The 14470-nt window shown below is 56.6% G+C and overlaps 7 protein-coding genes across 7 annotated transcripts; 5 read left to right on the top strand and 2 right to left on the bottom strand.

Annotated features, from left to right (window-relative positions):
* Nucleotides 1-1067: 1067 nt before the first annotated feature.
* On the top strand, nt 1068-2859 carry THI7 (thiamine transporter thi7; the record flags this gene model as incomplete). The annotated part of the gene is made up of 3 exons (XM_028636967.1): nt 1068-1203; nt 1293-1678; nt 1729-2859. The coding sequence occupies 3 exons, from the start codon at nt 1068-1070 to the stop codon at nt 2857-2859; spliced, it is 1653 nt and encodes a 550-aa protein (XP_028497546.1).
* A 963-nt stretch (nt 2860-3822) lies between these two features.
* Nucleotides 3823-5460, top strand: D7B24_002765 (uncharacterized protein; the record flags this gene model as incomplete). Its single annotated transcript, XM_028636966.1, has 1 exon — nt 3823-5460. One exon carries the CDS (start codon nt 3823-3825, stop codon nt 5458-5460), a length of 1638 nt encoding a protein of 545 aa, XP_028497545.1.
* Nucleotides 5461-6133: 673 nt separating this feature from the next.
* D7B24_002764 (uncharacterized protein) lies at nt 6134-7034 on the top strand (the record flags this gene model as incomplete). Its single annotated transcript, XM_028636965.1, has 3 exons — nt 6134-6539; nt 6623-6702; nt 6777-7034. 3 exons carry the CDS (start codon nt 6134-6136, stop codon nt 7032-7034), a joined length of 744 nt encoding a protein of 247 aa, XP_028497544.1.
* A 1023-nt stretch (nt 7035-8057) lies between these two features.
* On the top strand, nt 8058-8494 carry D7B24_002763 (uncharacterized protein; the record flags this gene model as incomplete). Its single annotated transcript, XM_028636964.1, has 2 exons — nt 8058-8101; nt 8206-8494. The coding sequence occupies 2 exons, from the start codon at nt 8058-8060 to the stop codon at nt 8492-8494; spliced, it is 333 nt and encodes a 110-aa protein (XP_028497543.1).
* Nucleotides 8495-8657: 163 nt separating this feature from the next.
* Nucleotides 8658-9956, bottom strand: D7B24_002762 (uncharacterized protein; the record flags this gene model as incomplete). The annotated part of the gene is made up of 1 exon (XM_028636963.1): nt 8658-9956. The coding sequence occupies one exon, from the start codon at nt 9954-9956 to the stop codon at nt 8658-8660; it is 1299 nt and encodes a 432-aa protein (XP_028497542.1).
* A 1075-nt stretch (nt 9957-11031) lies between these two features.
* Nucleotides 11032-12752, top strand: D7B24_002761 (uncharacterized protein; the record flags this gene model as incomplete). Its single annotated transcript, XM_028636962.1, has 3 exons — nt 11032-11571; nt 11625-12357; nt 12415-12752. The coding sequence occupies 3 exons, from the start codon at nt 11032-11034 to the stop codon at nt 12750-12752; spliced, it is 1611 nt and encodes a 536-aa protein (XP_028497541.1).
* Nucleotides 12753-13108: 356 nt separating this feature from the next.
* Nucleotides 13109-13397, bottom strand: D7B24_002760 (uncharacterized protein; the record flags this gene model as incomplete). Its single annotated transcript, XM_028636961.1, has 2 exons — nt 13109-13197; nt 13253-13397. The coding sequence occupies 2 exons, from the start codon at nt 13395-13397 to the stop codon at nt 13109-13111; spliced, it is 234 nt and encodes a 77-aa protein (XP_028497540.1).
* Nucleotides 13398-14470: the final 1073 nt, after the last annotated feature.

Below are 14470 nucleotides of genomic sequence, written 5' to 3'. Positions count from 1 at the left end.
TGGACTAAGATATGATGCAGATTAGTATCTGTATCCGAAGCCAGAGTTTGTTGGCAAGCTTTGGATCCCGATATTTGTGGTGCCTGCCCTGATCCCACCTGCGCTGCCATTTGCAAATGAGGGGCAGCATAGCGGACGGGCAAGTGGCACCCAGGTACCTACCTAGGTCATGGTGGGGTTCTTCGTTGTCAGTGTCCGGCCCCGAGCATTGGATCCGACAGACCCCGACATCGGTACGTAGTTCCGCGCCTGAACGCCGAGCATGCATCCCTCTGAGATGATACGTCACTATCTATGCTATCTTAGCTCCATCGCACTCCGTTCAGGTGGGGTGATCAATTTCCAGAATCGATCTACTCTCCGAGCACCTCGAGCCATCACAGAGAAAAAGCGACGAGCGATCAAGGATCCCGCAATCCGCCCCCTTGTTGCTGCCGCAAATGATTTAGAGGAAGAACCAGTCCAGCCAAACGATAACCCGTCACCAGTTTGCAGGATCGCCCTAGCCTTGCGAAAAATAGGCCCACTGGCCTCCAGCGGCCACGGTCGTCCAGCCATGATCGGACATGGAATCTTCAGCAGCTCTAACGATCTCGCTACGTGCGGCTCGCTGATCTTTTCCTAGTCCTCTCTTTGCCTGCCACTCATCAGCAGGGTCTCGACAGCAACTGACTATCCTCACCACCCCGGATTGATGGTGCAGTTGCGGGGAGCCCAGACGAGTCAAACTCTGCCAAGCACACCCTCACCTTCCTGCGCGATAGACAAGCTCCAGCCAATAAATCCTGTGCATCATAGTGCTACCCTGGGAACCCCCACGACCTTCTGGCGACGCAGTGCTATACCCTCTTCATATAAGGCTTCCGGCAACCCCTCCTGCGGGACCAAGTTGAGTCGATCTAGAGCTGCATGCCATCATCACAGGTGGCCAGACCGAGCCCCCTCGTCTTCAAAAAGTGATACAGCCCAGCAAGCTCTACAGACATCTTTCGTGTCTCTTTCCGCTCGGATTCGACTGGGCTGCACAACACCGGAAGTCAAAAGCTCAGAGCCTTAAGACCATTGTCATGTGGAAGAACATTGTCGAGAGGATTCGTGTCGCCGATGACCACGAGCATGGCTACGAGACGGATAAATGGATCAATCCCGACATTGCGCCTCTTCCCCCAAGCCGTCGCAACTGGGGAATCTGGGCCTACCTGGGTTGGGGTTCTATCGCAAAGCGAGTTCTCACTCTTCATCTTTCTATGGGGTGGGCATCCACGCTGACTGTCGCAGCCTGTGCATTTCAGCCTGGACGGGTGCCGCCTCACTCTTGTCCCTTGGCCTGACTGTGCCTCAGACGATTGGCCTCATGATTATTGCTCGCATACTCATGATCGCCCTCATTATCGGCAATGGATGGATCGGCGGAGAATGGCACATTGGCTTCGCCGTTCACCAGCGCATGATCCTTGGCATGCGCGGTGCTTACATCACACAAGCTATGCGAATCATGCTGTCCATCGTATGGTACGGATCGCAGGCATGGCTCGGTGGTCTTTGCGTCTCAGCAATGATCAGCAGCTGGAGCTCAAGCTTTCTGAACATGGAGAACACATTTGCAGCGAGCGCCAACATGGTCACTCGTGACTTCATCGGATTCCTGCTGTTCCACCTCATCTCGGTGCCTTTCTTGGTAGGCCAATCTCCAACCCTGATGATCAAGCATGATGCTCATGATTCCAGCTCATCCGCCCTGAAAATTCGAAGCCCTATGTCATCACTGCGAACGTGATCGTCCTCATCGTTATGCTGGCTATCACCATCTGGGCCGGCGTTAACGGCGGGACTGGACCCCTTTTCGCATCGGGCGCTCGCCAGCCTGGCGTCCTCTCCACCGGCTGGGCCTGGGTCTATGGTATTATCAGCAATCTTGGCGTCATCTCTGCCGGCATCGTCAACCAAAGCGATTTCACCCGCTTCGCCCGCCGACAGGGCCTTCAAGTTCCCGGCATGGCCTTTTCCCTGCTGGTTCCGGGAATGATTGTCCCCATATTTGCCATCATCACAGCCTCGGCGTCCATGTCCATTTGGGGGCTCGAGGAACCTTTCTGGAACCCACTCTCAGTCATCCTGCAATGGCTCATCGACGACTACTCGCCCGGCGCCCGCGCCGCAGCGTTCTTCTGTTCCCTGGGCTTCGTGATCGGTCAGATCGCCGAGAACATCATGGGTAACTCGTTCGCTGCGGGTATGGACCTCGCCGGCCTCTTCCCCAGGTTCCTGACCATCAAGCGCGGTGCCCTCCTAAGCGCGCTGCTGTCCTGGGCTGTGCAGCCCTGGGAGTTCTACAACACGGCCTCCGTCTTCGTCGCCGTTGCAGCTTCCTTTTCCGTCTTTCTTGGACCCCTGACGGGCATCATGATCGTCGACTACTTCGTCGTCCGCCGGCAGCGCGTCGAGCTCAGCCAGCTCTACACAGGCTCACGCGACGGAAGTTATTGGTACACATGGGGCATTCACTGGCGTGCGCTCGCCGCGTGGGTCATCTGCTTTGTGCCTGCCATGCCGGGCATGATAGCCAATGTTAACCCGAGCGTCACCGTGTCGGACGGCCTGCAAAAGTACTTCCTCGGCAACTATCTTTTCGGGTTCGCCGAAGCTGCTGTGCTGTACACGGTGCTGTGTCTCATATCGAGGCCGAAGAATGCGGGCATGCAGGACAGTGTTGATATGTATGGCACGTTTGACGAGAACCAGGCGAGGAACAAGGGTGTGGTGCCTTTTGAGCGAGTGAAGGATGCGGATATCCCTGGCGAGGAACCAGCGAGAGAAATTGTTGAGGGTCAGAAGAAGATGCGGAACTTGAGAGAGTGATACGATGAGTCTATTGGGATGAACGAAATGACCGCATCGTGCCTGAAAAGGGACGACTTGGAAGTGCTCTGGATTGCACATCTGGCGTTACGTCCGTACCATACGAACAGGCGCATATGCAAATGCTACCTTTACCAAAGCTCGAGCCGAGCGTCTCCAATTTAGTCTTCAAAACAGCTTATGTGCTACCTCCCTCGCCGCCAGTGACACTATGACCAGGTGCAGGGTGGAGGTACGTGAATGAAAGGTGCGAGTACACCTCCGTGGAACACTGCATGCTTATGCGCTTAAGGCGGCCCCAGCAACGCCCTACACCCTGTGTCCGAACCCTCTGACATCACAAGCTATCGGCAAAACGATAGCCAGCACGAGCTTATCAGATCGGATCCCTGACGTTGACGTGCAGGACAGAACCTGATAGCGAGTCAGAGTCAGTTGCTGATAGGTGATCGCGTGCATGCGACACTAAGGCATGGGCGGTAGTGGGGGTTCCCGTGGACCCCTTTTTAGGTGCTGGGCAGCGCCGTCCATAGTGGAAGTGCAGGTAGGGAACCACTGAGACCGCTGGAAGATGCCGCTGCGGAAGGTCGAGACGAAGGGAGGGGGGGCACCAATGCGGGGCAGGCTCGACCTTCCCCCGCGTGTTTTCACTACCAACATTTGGCACGCCCTGAGATGCAACCAGGGCGCGCTCAGAGACGGATGGTGCCCCTCAATGGGACTTGCCCTGGCCGACGTGACCTGATCTGATGCCATGTTGCCTCGGCCGAGCTGGGAGCAAGACTTTCTGACCGTCGACGTTTTTTCTCCTGTCTCGAGCTCTTCCCTTGCCAACTTCAACTTCTCCCTTCTCCTCCTTCAAGCCTCGCCAAATCGTCATCGAGACAGACCTCCGCCCGACGTTCCCCCTCTTCGTCTAGCATCACCCCGACGTCCATCACCAGAACAGCCATCACAGCCACCATGTCGGTTGACAACCCCCCCTCGTCCCTCTTCGTCAATGGCCGCATTCTCGCCAAGTCAACCCCTGGCCTCACCGGCGAGCCCGTCTTCGCCGACAGCATGCTTGTGCAGGATGGTCTCATCAGAGCCATAGGCACGCGTGAAGAGGTCGCGGCCATCCGGGGCGCCGCCGACGTGACGACCACCGACCTCGCCCAACAAACTATCCTCCCCAGTTTCGTCGATGGCCACATGCATCTACTCCTCCTTGGCCAGTCTCTGCGCAAAGTTTCGCTTGATCACTGCAAGTCTTTCGAAGACATCCGCATCGCCATCAAGACCTACGCCGAGGCGAATCCTGAGGTGCCTCGTATACTCTGCAAGGGCTGGATGCACTCAATGACCCCGGAAGGCACTGATGCCTCCATGCTCGACGACATTGACCCGCGCCCCATCTTCATCGACACCAAGGACTTGCACTCCACATGGTGCAACAGCGCAGGCCTCGAAGAGCTTGGTGTTGCCAACATGCCCGACCCCGCCGGCGGCACCATCCATCGCGATGCCAACGGCAAGCCCAACGGTGTGCTCAGCGAAGGTGCCGTCCTGTCCATCGTCTGGCCGCACCAAGCCAAGGTCTCCCCCATGGCCGAGCGTCAGGAGGCCATTCTTGCTGCAGTCGAGACCTACAACGCGTCTGGCTACACCGGCCTTGTCGAGATGGCCATGGACGAGCCGGCCTGGGATGCCCTCGTCGCCCTGCGCGCCGCCAAACCCGACCTCCCTATGCGCATCGCCGCTTACTGGCTTATCAAGCCCTCCGACGACGCCGAGGCCAGACACGCTCAGGTTCGGCGCGCCATTGAGCTGCACAGCCAGCTTAACGCCTCTACCTCCCCAGACCTGCGCATTGCCGGCATCAAGATTGTGTGCGACGGCATCATCGACGCATGCACGGCCTACCTCTCCGAGCCCTATGCACCCGCCGATTCCCCGCCGCCGATCTGGGCGCAAGCCGACCTTGAGCCTATCGTCGCGCAAGCCGACGCTGCAGGTTTGCAAATTGCTTTGCACGCGATCGGCGACGGTGCCATCAAGATGGCCGTCGACGTTCTCGAAAAGCACACTACGCCTGGTCGTCGTCATCGTATCGAGCATCTTGAGCTTGCATCGCCAGAGGACGCCAAGCGGCTGGGTGACCTCAACTTGACAGCCTCCATCCAGCCTGTCCACGCCGACCCGGCAATCCTGCGGGCATGGCCGCGCCTCATCGGCTCGGAGCGGTGCAAGAGGGCCTTCGCGTATCGAGAGATGGCCGATGCGGGAGCGTTGATGGCCCTGGGAAGTGACAGCCCGACGGCGCCGTGGGCGCCGCTGCAGAACGTGTACGTGGCGTCGACGAGGCGATCAGCGAGGGAGCCCGAGTACGAGGTGACGGTGAACGAGAACTTCCGACTCGGCGTGTGCGAGGCGATCGTGGCTGGTACCAAGGGCGCGGCGGCCAGTGTGTTCGCTGAGGAGAGGACAGGAAGCTTGGAGGTGGGAAAGATGGCTGATTTTGTCATTGTTGACATGGAGTGGAAGGCTGAGAGCCTACCGAAGGCTCAGATGAAAGAGACGTATTTCGGAGGCAGGAGGGTGTGGAAGCTGGAAGCATAGATTAGTGGCGCTGCCTCTCCGGATGCTGTCGCAACGCGGGACGAATTTGGCCATGGAGATGGAGACCCTCATTGCCGTTTCGCCTCAACATCACATCCGAAACAAATGAATGCGATTGGCCATGCCAACATTGACATAATGAAACGATAGACAGAAGAAAGGAACAAACGCAGCTGGAGTCTCTCGATGCGCTGAGCGGCCCCCTCATGCGCGCCGTGCCTCGGCTTTTCTTAGATTGAGCTCTGGGTTCGGTGAGGTCTCAAATGAGCGTGTTCTGGTGGAGGTTTTGCTGCATCGCTGCAAGGCGGGATCCATCAGCCCAAGCCTAAAGGGGAAGAAGTTGCGGGAAGCATCTACCACTGCACAGCTCGCGACGCAACTAAGGCCAAAGAAGGGCATGCCTGTTCAGTGTCAGTTCTCGCAAGCATGGCTGCAGGGCGAGTTGACGAGCGAGAGAGAGGGGGGAAGCCAGGGGCAACCACGGGGCGGTCTGGCGATACGATGCGTCTTGTTGTCGCCCATCGTCGCCTTGATGCAGGGCACCTGAAGAGATAAAGGTCTGTAGAGCCCCCGACACGAGATGCCATTATTTTTCAAGTCGGTACAGAATAAAATACAGCTTCGGAAGCGGCTTCAAGTATCAAGCGCCGTTTGGAAAACGACGCGGCCAACAATGCGTACGACCTTGACCTCCTGGGCTCTAGCCCTCGCCCTCCCCCAAACCCTGGCCCAACAAGCCTGTGCGCCGGTCAACATCATCGTCGCCCGCGGCTCGACAGAACAGCCCGGCGTCGGCCTCATGGGCGCCATTTCCTCAGCAGCTGCGCAGCAGATCCCCGGCGCAGTCGTCACACCCCTCGACTACCCGGCCCAGCTGAACCCGTACCCGCCCTCCGTCGCCGCCGGCGTCGTCTCCATGACGGACCTCCTGACGCAGCAGACCGCCGCCTGTCCGCAGACGAAGCTCGTCGTCATGGGCTACTCGCAGGGCGCCCATGTCGCGCTCGATACGCTGTGCGGGTCGAGCCTCAGCGGCTTCACGCCTAGTGCGGCGCAGGCCTCCGCTGTTGGGGGGAGCAGTGCGTGTCCGATCCTAGTCTCGCGATCTGCACACGATCTAGATGCTTTCGTTGTATAGTCAAGTGTGCTGACAGCGGTGCAGTTGCAGCGGTCATTCTGGCCGGAGACCCGACTTTCGTGCCGGGCCTGCCCTCGAACCGCGGCACGAGTCAAGAGGCAGGTGTATGTTTTGCCCATTCTCCCTGGGTCCTGTGGCTCCTCGTACAAGACAAGATGCTGACTGGCATCGTGGGCAGATCTTCCAGACGCGCGACATGACGCAGTGCGGCGACGTGCCGGCCAAGACGCTCTCGTTCTGCGACACGAACGACCGCTTCTGCGCCGGCGGCGACAGCATCCCCGTCCATCTGAGCTACTTCAGCAACGCGGCGTACGTGGCCGAGGCGGTGCAGTTTGTTGTTGCGAGTGCTGGGGCCGGGCCTTCGAATTGCACGACGGGGGCTGCGGCGCGGAGGAGGTGGGCTCGGGAGTCGGCGAGGTTGCCGAGGGATTGAGTTGGTGTGTTTGTTGTTATTTGGGTCGTGAATGTCTTGTTTCGTGTTAAGCTACTGTTTTGGTGTTCTGGCTCGTCATGTTCAACGTCGAGGGATTTTGGACTTTTGATACTTGGCAGATCCGGCACGCACTAGTATGCTGGCGAGGAAGTACGAGACCAATCCATGGCACAGAATCAGAGTGCTTCATGTGTTCTTATACTCTGTGATAAATCAGAGGTTTGCAGACGAAGATTCTGAGGGGGTTAGTTGTGTCGACTTGTAGACTGGATGAAAGTTGTAAGGGCGCCTTATGAGAGCGACAGTCGGACTTCTTACACGAATGAGGCTCGAGCAAGAAGGTCTTCAAGTAGGCTTTTGCCGCCGTGTATTCACTTTGAGGGCCCTTGCGTAGCCCGATATGGTGTTTCCAATCATGAAACTTCAGCACATACGACCATACCTACTGGAGAACTCGGGATCCCGTCCGCTCTCCCATAGATAAGCCAGTAAGGGTCGGACTAGTAGTTGGGTGGGTGACCACCAGCGAATCCCTGATGTTGTATGTTTTTGATATTTTTGGTGTTTTGTCGTTGTATTATAGTGCAGGTGGAGATTTTCGTCGTGAGACGTCTGGACATCAGACTTTTAGCGGGTATTGCTTAGTCATTCTCGTTCAGCGATTGTTTCTCGTTGGTGCAGATGGTCAGGCGGCGTGTAAGCAAACCCATGCAGAGCGAGGCACAGTCGTTTTACTTCGCTGCCTGACCCGGCCTGCAGCCAAGTACGCAGTAAGGCTGCCCGAAAGTGCACTTTCGGGCGTATTTGCGGCCAATGCGCAAGTCCGAAGTGCAAGATTTCCGGGCTTGGGCGCGACCTTGGTCCCAACCAGGTCATGAGGCGGCGCTGGAACGGTTGTCACTCAAAGTGCAGTGTGGTTGGTACCTCATGACGAAACGTACGCCCGAAGAATTCCGCTCGATGCCATGTGCATGTTTATACGAAAGACCCCGAGTGAGTATATTGTATCCCGAGACTATAAAAATGGCATTCATTCCCGCCCAGCTCGGAATCGTTGGCACCCAAGTGTGAGTCCATCCTCAACGGCCAATTTACACGTGCGCGCCTCCCCGCTTCCAAAGTAGGATCACCCTTTCCCGTCCAGGTAGCCAAAACACTTATCGGATGCCAGGATGGTCAGAATCACGTCCAAGGACGGCATCAGCTTCGAAGCTGATCGATCCGTCCTTCTTCGAAGCAGGTGGTTCTCCAAGGCCTACGACGGCAGCTTCAAAGAGGCTGTCACGGATGAGTGGGACTTTTCCAATAACCCCCACGCGACATACAGTGTGCTCTGCGCCTACATAGAGTACCTGGAGAAGGGCAAGATATCGCAGGGCCAGCGGCTGGCGGCACGGAAGCGCGGGCGGGATTTCGCCGATTACATCTGTGATGCGGGTTTCGCAAAGGCCTTGGGATAACGATGCAGGGAATTTTCAGTAACGGGGCATCATGATCTGATTCTCACATTCTCTAATGAAAGCAGTCCGTGGAATTCAAGCAGTCATACATAATCATCCAGTAGTGCAAGTCAAACGTGTGTCTATGTTCTAGCGTGGTGTGTCATTTGTGGCCAACCCTCCCCTATTTCTCCGGCACCTGCAGGATGTCATCGACATTAACGACCTGCCCCGTCGCGATGGAGCGGTTTGCCGCAATGCCCGTCAGGATAGACGCGGCACCGTCAACGTGACTCGCCGCCCGCATGTATTCGTCCGACACGGGCTCGCCGAAGAGGTCGTTCAGCAGCACCGTGTCGCCACCACCGTGAGCACCAACACTCTCACCGAGCTCAATCTCCTGGGGCTTCTCGAACAGTTTCCGCAGTACGATGGATCTCTTCTCGAGCGAGCCCTCGTCGGCCTGGTCACCGCCAGAGTTGACGTAGCTGTTCTCGACAACCTCCACCTCGAGCCTGCCGCCAGTGCCGTTGAAGTTGACACGGAAGCCCTCCCATGGGGCGTAGGCCGTCAAGGAGTAGGTCAGACTCGCGCCGCTGCGGTACTTGACGAGGACGTTCATCGTGTCCTCGATGCTGATGCCGTCGCCGAACACGCTCTGGTCGCGGTAGTAGGCGTCCTCGTGCTCGGCGTCCAAGTACATGCCCTTCAGGGCCTCGCTGTTCTCCAGATGCAGGGCAAAGGGGTCCTTCTTGGCGACGTCGCTGCCGTGTGTGCGTGTGTAGAAGTCGGTGACGCCGCGGGCCTCTGCGTTCTCGCGTCCGTAAAAAGCGAGGTCGCCGGTGGCGTAGACGGTCTGGGGACGGGACTGCAGCCAAAAGTTGACGAGATCGAAGTGGTGGGTCGATTTGTGGACGAGGAGGCCGCCGCTGTTGCGCTTGTCGCGGTGCCAGCGGCGGAAGTAGTCGGCGCCGTGGCTCGTGTTGAGCATCCATTCAAAGTGGACGCTCGTCACCTTGCCAATGGCACCCGAGCGGATGATCTCGAAAATCTTGGTGTTGTGCGGGGCGTAGCGGTAGTTGAACGTGACGCGGACGTTTTGCTTGGTGCGCTCGACGGCGGAGAAGATCTCGCGACACCTAGGGGCGTCAATGGTCATGGGCTTCTCGGTGATGACGTTGCAGCCGAGCTCCATCGCTCGCACAATGTATTTGTTGTGGGTGCGGTCCATGGTCGTGACGATGACCTCGTCGGGCTTGGTCTCCTGAATCATCTTGTCAAAGTCGGCGGCGAGGAAGGTCGGCACCTCGCCGTGACCGAGAGAGGCGAGCTTGGCGTTTGCATAGTTCATGCGCGTCTGGTTGGTATCGCAGAGGGCAACGATGCAGGATGTTGTGCTGTAGTCCTTGGCGATGGCCGAGTAGAAGAAGCCAGAGCGGCCACCGGTGCCGACGACGGCGTACTTTTTCCTTCCGTCAGACATGATCTCGACTCGATGGTACGTGGACGGAGGCGATGAAGGCTGTTCGGAACTGGTGGGATTGATTGGTGTCGTCTGTCAGTCCAACAGAAGGCCGGCAGAAAGTAGCAGCAGCAGGTTCGCTCAAGTTATTCCTTCCCTCACTGGTGAAGTGACCAGCTCCTGCAGCGTCAATCCAGGACAGAGCTCGGCCCCCGCCACCGAAACAATGCCATCATGGCCAATGGTGGACAGAGCTAGCAAAAGGCTTCGGCGGGCTTTCTCCCAGCAGCCGAAATCAGGCAGAACCCAGCGAGAAGGTGCAAAACTTCCATGACCCCTCCTTCTCCCTCTTTCCTTCCTCCTCCTTGCCCCTCCCCCCTCCCCCACAGAGTGGCATCAGGTGGGGTGCCTTTGTGGGCCGCTGGGCCTCTTACGAGCTTAGCCTTTCTGCCGCTGTCACAATCGCTGCGGACGCCAGGTCCAGCCAACAAGCCGTTGAAAATGCCCCGACGCAGCACCCACTCAGTGCCGGACCTTTCCTCTGTCGGCCATCTACTCAGAGAGGATCCTCACATATTTGAATAGCGTTCCCACTCATCTCGTCCCCATCTTGGACCGAATATTTCCCCTTCGGACATGTTTTTCCCCCAATGAACAGCTGTCCACGATAGTTAGTCTCGTGGAGTCGATCCTGTAGCTCAGTAGCGTTGCGACGCCATGTCGTTCTCTTACCCTTCGTCGGAGACAAGTTTGTTACCCCGGCCACTGCCATGCGTGAGCCGCCAGGCCTGCCGCACTTCCGAGTCCGGGGTTGTGGTACGGCTAAAAGTCAGTGCCGCTGAGGTGCTTGCGCATGCCGTGTGACGTTCTATGGCAGTTGACTCAGGTCAAGCATCGCTGGTAACGTCTCTTTGCGGGGAAGCATGGCAGCGCAAGGCGACGATCTCGACGAGATCGACGCATCATGAGAGAATAAAAACGCTGGATGGGACTGAATAGCGATGGAAAATCAGCAGCAGAAAGAACCACCTTGAGTGTCAAGGTTGAGGTATCAACCATTTCGCCCGAATTTGCTTGCTTTCCAAGACCCGCCAACATGGCTACATCTTACAGCGAAGCGACGCCCAGCGATTCTGTCACGCCGACACCGGCTGGCCCTAATGCCTTGCGCGAAAAGGCTGCCGAGTTCCTCGCTGCCCATGGCGAAATCTCCTACACCTACGAAGAGGAACGCGCCGTCCTGCGTCGCATCAACTGGCGTGTTCTACCCATTCTTCTCGGCAGTTACTTCTTTCAGCAGCTCGACAAGAGCTCGCTCAGCTATGTGTCCATCTTTGGCATCATTGAAGATGCCAATCTGGTCGGCCGCCAGTACTCCTGGCTTAGCAGTATCCTGTACTTCGCCCAGCTCGTCTGGCAGCCTGCTGCAGCCTTCATCCTTGTCAAGCTGCCCTACGGAAAGGTCATCGCCAGCGCCGTGTTCCTCTGGGGCGTATCGCAGGCTATCATGGCAGCGCCCACAAACTTTGCTGGTCTGCTCGGCATGAGGTTTTGTTTGGGCACTTTCGAGGCCATGATTGCACCGAGCTGCGTTGCTGTGACGCAGATGTGGTGGAGGCGACAGGAGCAGACAATGGTGAGATGACTGCCTGTGCACACCTGTCCACTCGAGACTGACGATCCCGGCAGGTCACGTCTGCTTGGAGCGCCATGAATGGCCTCACCTTCATCATTGGGAGTCTGGCGACCTACGGCCTCGGCCATATCAAGAGTGATAGCTTGTACCGCTATCAGGTCATCTTCCTCTTCTGTGGCCTTCTCACGATTGTGTGGGCCGTCATTGTGCTCATACTCATGCCCGATTCCCCGATGGAGACCAAGTATCTACAGGAACGTGAAAAGCTCATCGCCGTCGAGCGACTGCGTGCCAACCAGATGGGTGTCGCCTCCCGCCAGTGGCGCTGGGACCATGCCATCGAAACCCTCCTCGATGTCAAGACTTGGTGCTGGTCCATATTGATATTGGCCATTTCCATCGCCAGTGGCGGCATCGGAACGTTTGGCAACCTGATTGTTCGCTCCTTTGGCTACACCGAGTTCCAGACCATCCTGTTCAACATTCCCTTTGGGGTCATTCAGATCATCGCCATCATGGGGACCGGTTGGATTGCAACACACTTTCAACGCAAGGGGCTTGTCATCGCCGGAACTGCAGTCCTACCTATCATCGGCTCGGTACTCATGCTCACAGTGCCCCGCGAACAGAAGGCCGTGCTGCTCTTTGGCTATTATCTCGTCAGCTGCATGGCGGCCATCACGCCACTCGTCTACTCGTGGCAGGCGCAGAACACGGCGGGGGACACCAAGAAGAAGACGACAAGCGGCATGGTCTTCGCTTTCATGTGCGTCGGCAATATCGTTGGTACGAGCATCGCCCCGGAAAAAGCCGATCACCTGAGTAGCATGCTGACCGATACAGGACCCCTGATCTACCAGCCCAGTGACGCGCCCTTGTACCGCCCTGGCCTCATCTCCAACCTGATCATGTTTGTTCTCGTTGCGGCTCTAGGCATCACGATACCATTCTATCTGATGTTTCTGAACAGGCGTCACGCTAAGCGCCGCGAAGAACTCGGAAAGAATGCCGTCGTTGTCGATGAGTCGATGATGCGCAACCGCAACATGGAGCAGAGCAAGGCTGTGGATATCGAGCTCGAAGAGGATGGGCAGCAGAGACAGCAGAGGACCTTGCAGGAGGATAACGCGCTACATGATATGACGGATCTCAAGAATGAGGATTTTATCTATGTGTACTGAGTGCCGACAAAACGTGGACTCGGATTGATAAGAGGAATAAGGTTCATCTCTTCTTAGAGGCTTACATCTTGTCATGTTATTTATCTGAGGTAGTACCCTGTCTGATACCCGACAAGCCCTCAGCATGATGCGAAATCAAAGTCCAACCGCCAGCACATTAATGATCCATGTCAAGCGTATAATTTGATGGCGATTCAGGTACTTTCCGGCACATGTTTGGGAAGACCTTACGCGCGGTGCTCACAGATCCCGCGAGTACTACTTCGTGCCATCCAATTCTCCCAGGCCATTTCATGCGCTCCACATGCACTGGGGTCATCTCATCCCTTTGAGGAGGCCTCATTCGGACCAAGGATCTAGCATCTCTCGCTAGTCTTTTGGAGGAAGCACCCACCCATGCCGGGGCAGAAGACATAGTGGCAGAAACCGCTCTGGCAGATGGAGGCTTACAAAGAGTCAGCAAAGCTTTTTGGAGTGCTTTAAAACACCGCATAGCTTACCACCGCTGCAGGCGCGGCGCTGGACCACGTCACGCGCAACAAGAGCGTCGAGAACCTCGGTGATGCTGGCGCTGTTGGCCTCGGGGGCAGGCGCAGCGGCGGCAAGGCCGAAGACGAGGGCGAGGGTGGCCACGGAAATTTTCATTTTGAAAGCGTTGCTGTGAGCGGCTGTGTGGTTGACGTTGGAAAATCGTGATGTCTGCGAGTGAAAGTCTGAGCTGATGAAGAGATGGGGATGTTGCTCATTGTCGAGGCGAGCCTTCAGCCCTTTTATACTTTCCAGGAGACTTCCATTGCAGCTTTCAATACTATCAAGACCAGACCTGATACTTGTCGCCGCAGCTGAAAGCCGTCAACTCTTTTCAGTGTTGCTAGAACGGAGCCTGAGGACCCGGGTAGCTTTGGGTCGGAGAGGAGTGGTGAGAGTGGCGAGGCTTCGTTGACTCGCTTGATAGGCGAATCAACCTGAGCGGCTAGATATCAGGCAGAATGCGGGCAATGTTGCAGGTTAACGTATGCGCAGTGTCACAACACCATCCAGGCTGATGGTGCAATCTATTTGACGGAGGTCAACGGGATTTGATTTCGTTCAACGTAACGAAACACCGCTAAGCAGACCAATGAACAGCAAAATCGGCAGAAAGCAGGATTCGATGGGGTGGTATACATGCGGAATACTAACTGCTAGGATGCTCCTCAGCGGACAAGTGGCCCCCATAGAACATGAGAAATGTGTTGACCTAACTGGTAAACAACACAGCATAACGAAGATACCACAAAATCTCAACCTGCGAGCTCAAAAGTATGTCTCTTACATGGCGTCTCCAAGCTTTGCCCTTTTGGTTCTTTCTTTAGTGTTCCAATATGGCTGGTCCTGCTAGTTATGATGTTGTGATGTGTGTCCCAGTGAGGCTTAGTGAGATTCTCTACAAGATATCGAGCTAACGCTCAGCGAGGTGATTCTCTACCTGCATGTTGATCCTTTCGCTTGTCGGCTCATGTATGACAAGCATATCATGCCAGTCCTCACTGGAAAGGATTTCGAAGGATTCAGCCAGCATGATAAATCAGGAAGCCCCGCCCTGCTCAGGAGGCAGCAATCCGTATCTGGCAGAAAGGGCGTCATGAATTGATGAACATCCCGGTCAAGCCGTGGTTGAATGCGCTCACTCGGCCTTAGATCTCTGGAAGTATTTGTACCCCTCACCATTGCGCTCC

The sequence above is a fragment of the Verticillium nonalfalfae genome (genome assembly GCF_003724135.2).
Source record: "Verticillium nonalfalfae strain VnAa140/NRRL 66861 chromosome Unknown scaffold_17, whole genome shotgun sequence".
NCBI lineage: Eukaryota > Fungi > Ascomycota > Sordariomycetes > Glomerellales > Plectosphaerellaceae > Verticillium > Verticillium nonalfalfae.
Note: the sequence above shows the minus strand (reverse complement) of the source record. Positions and strands in the feature narration are given on the sequence as shown.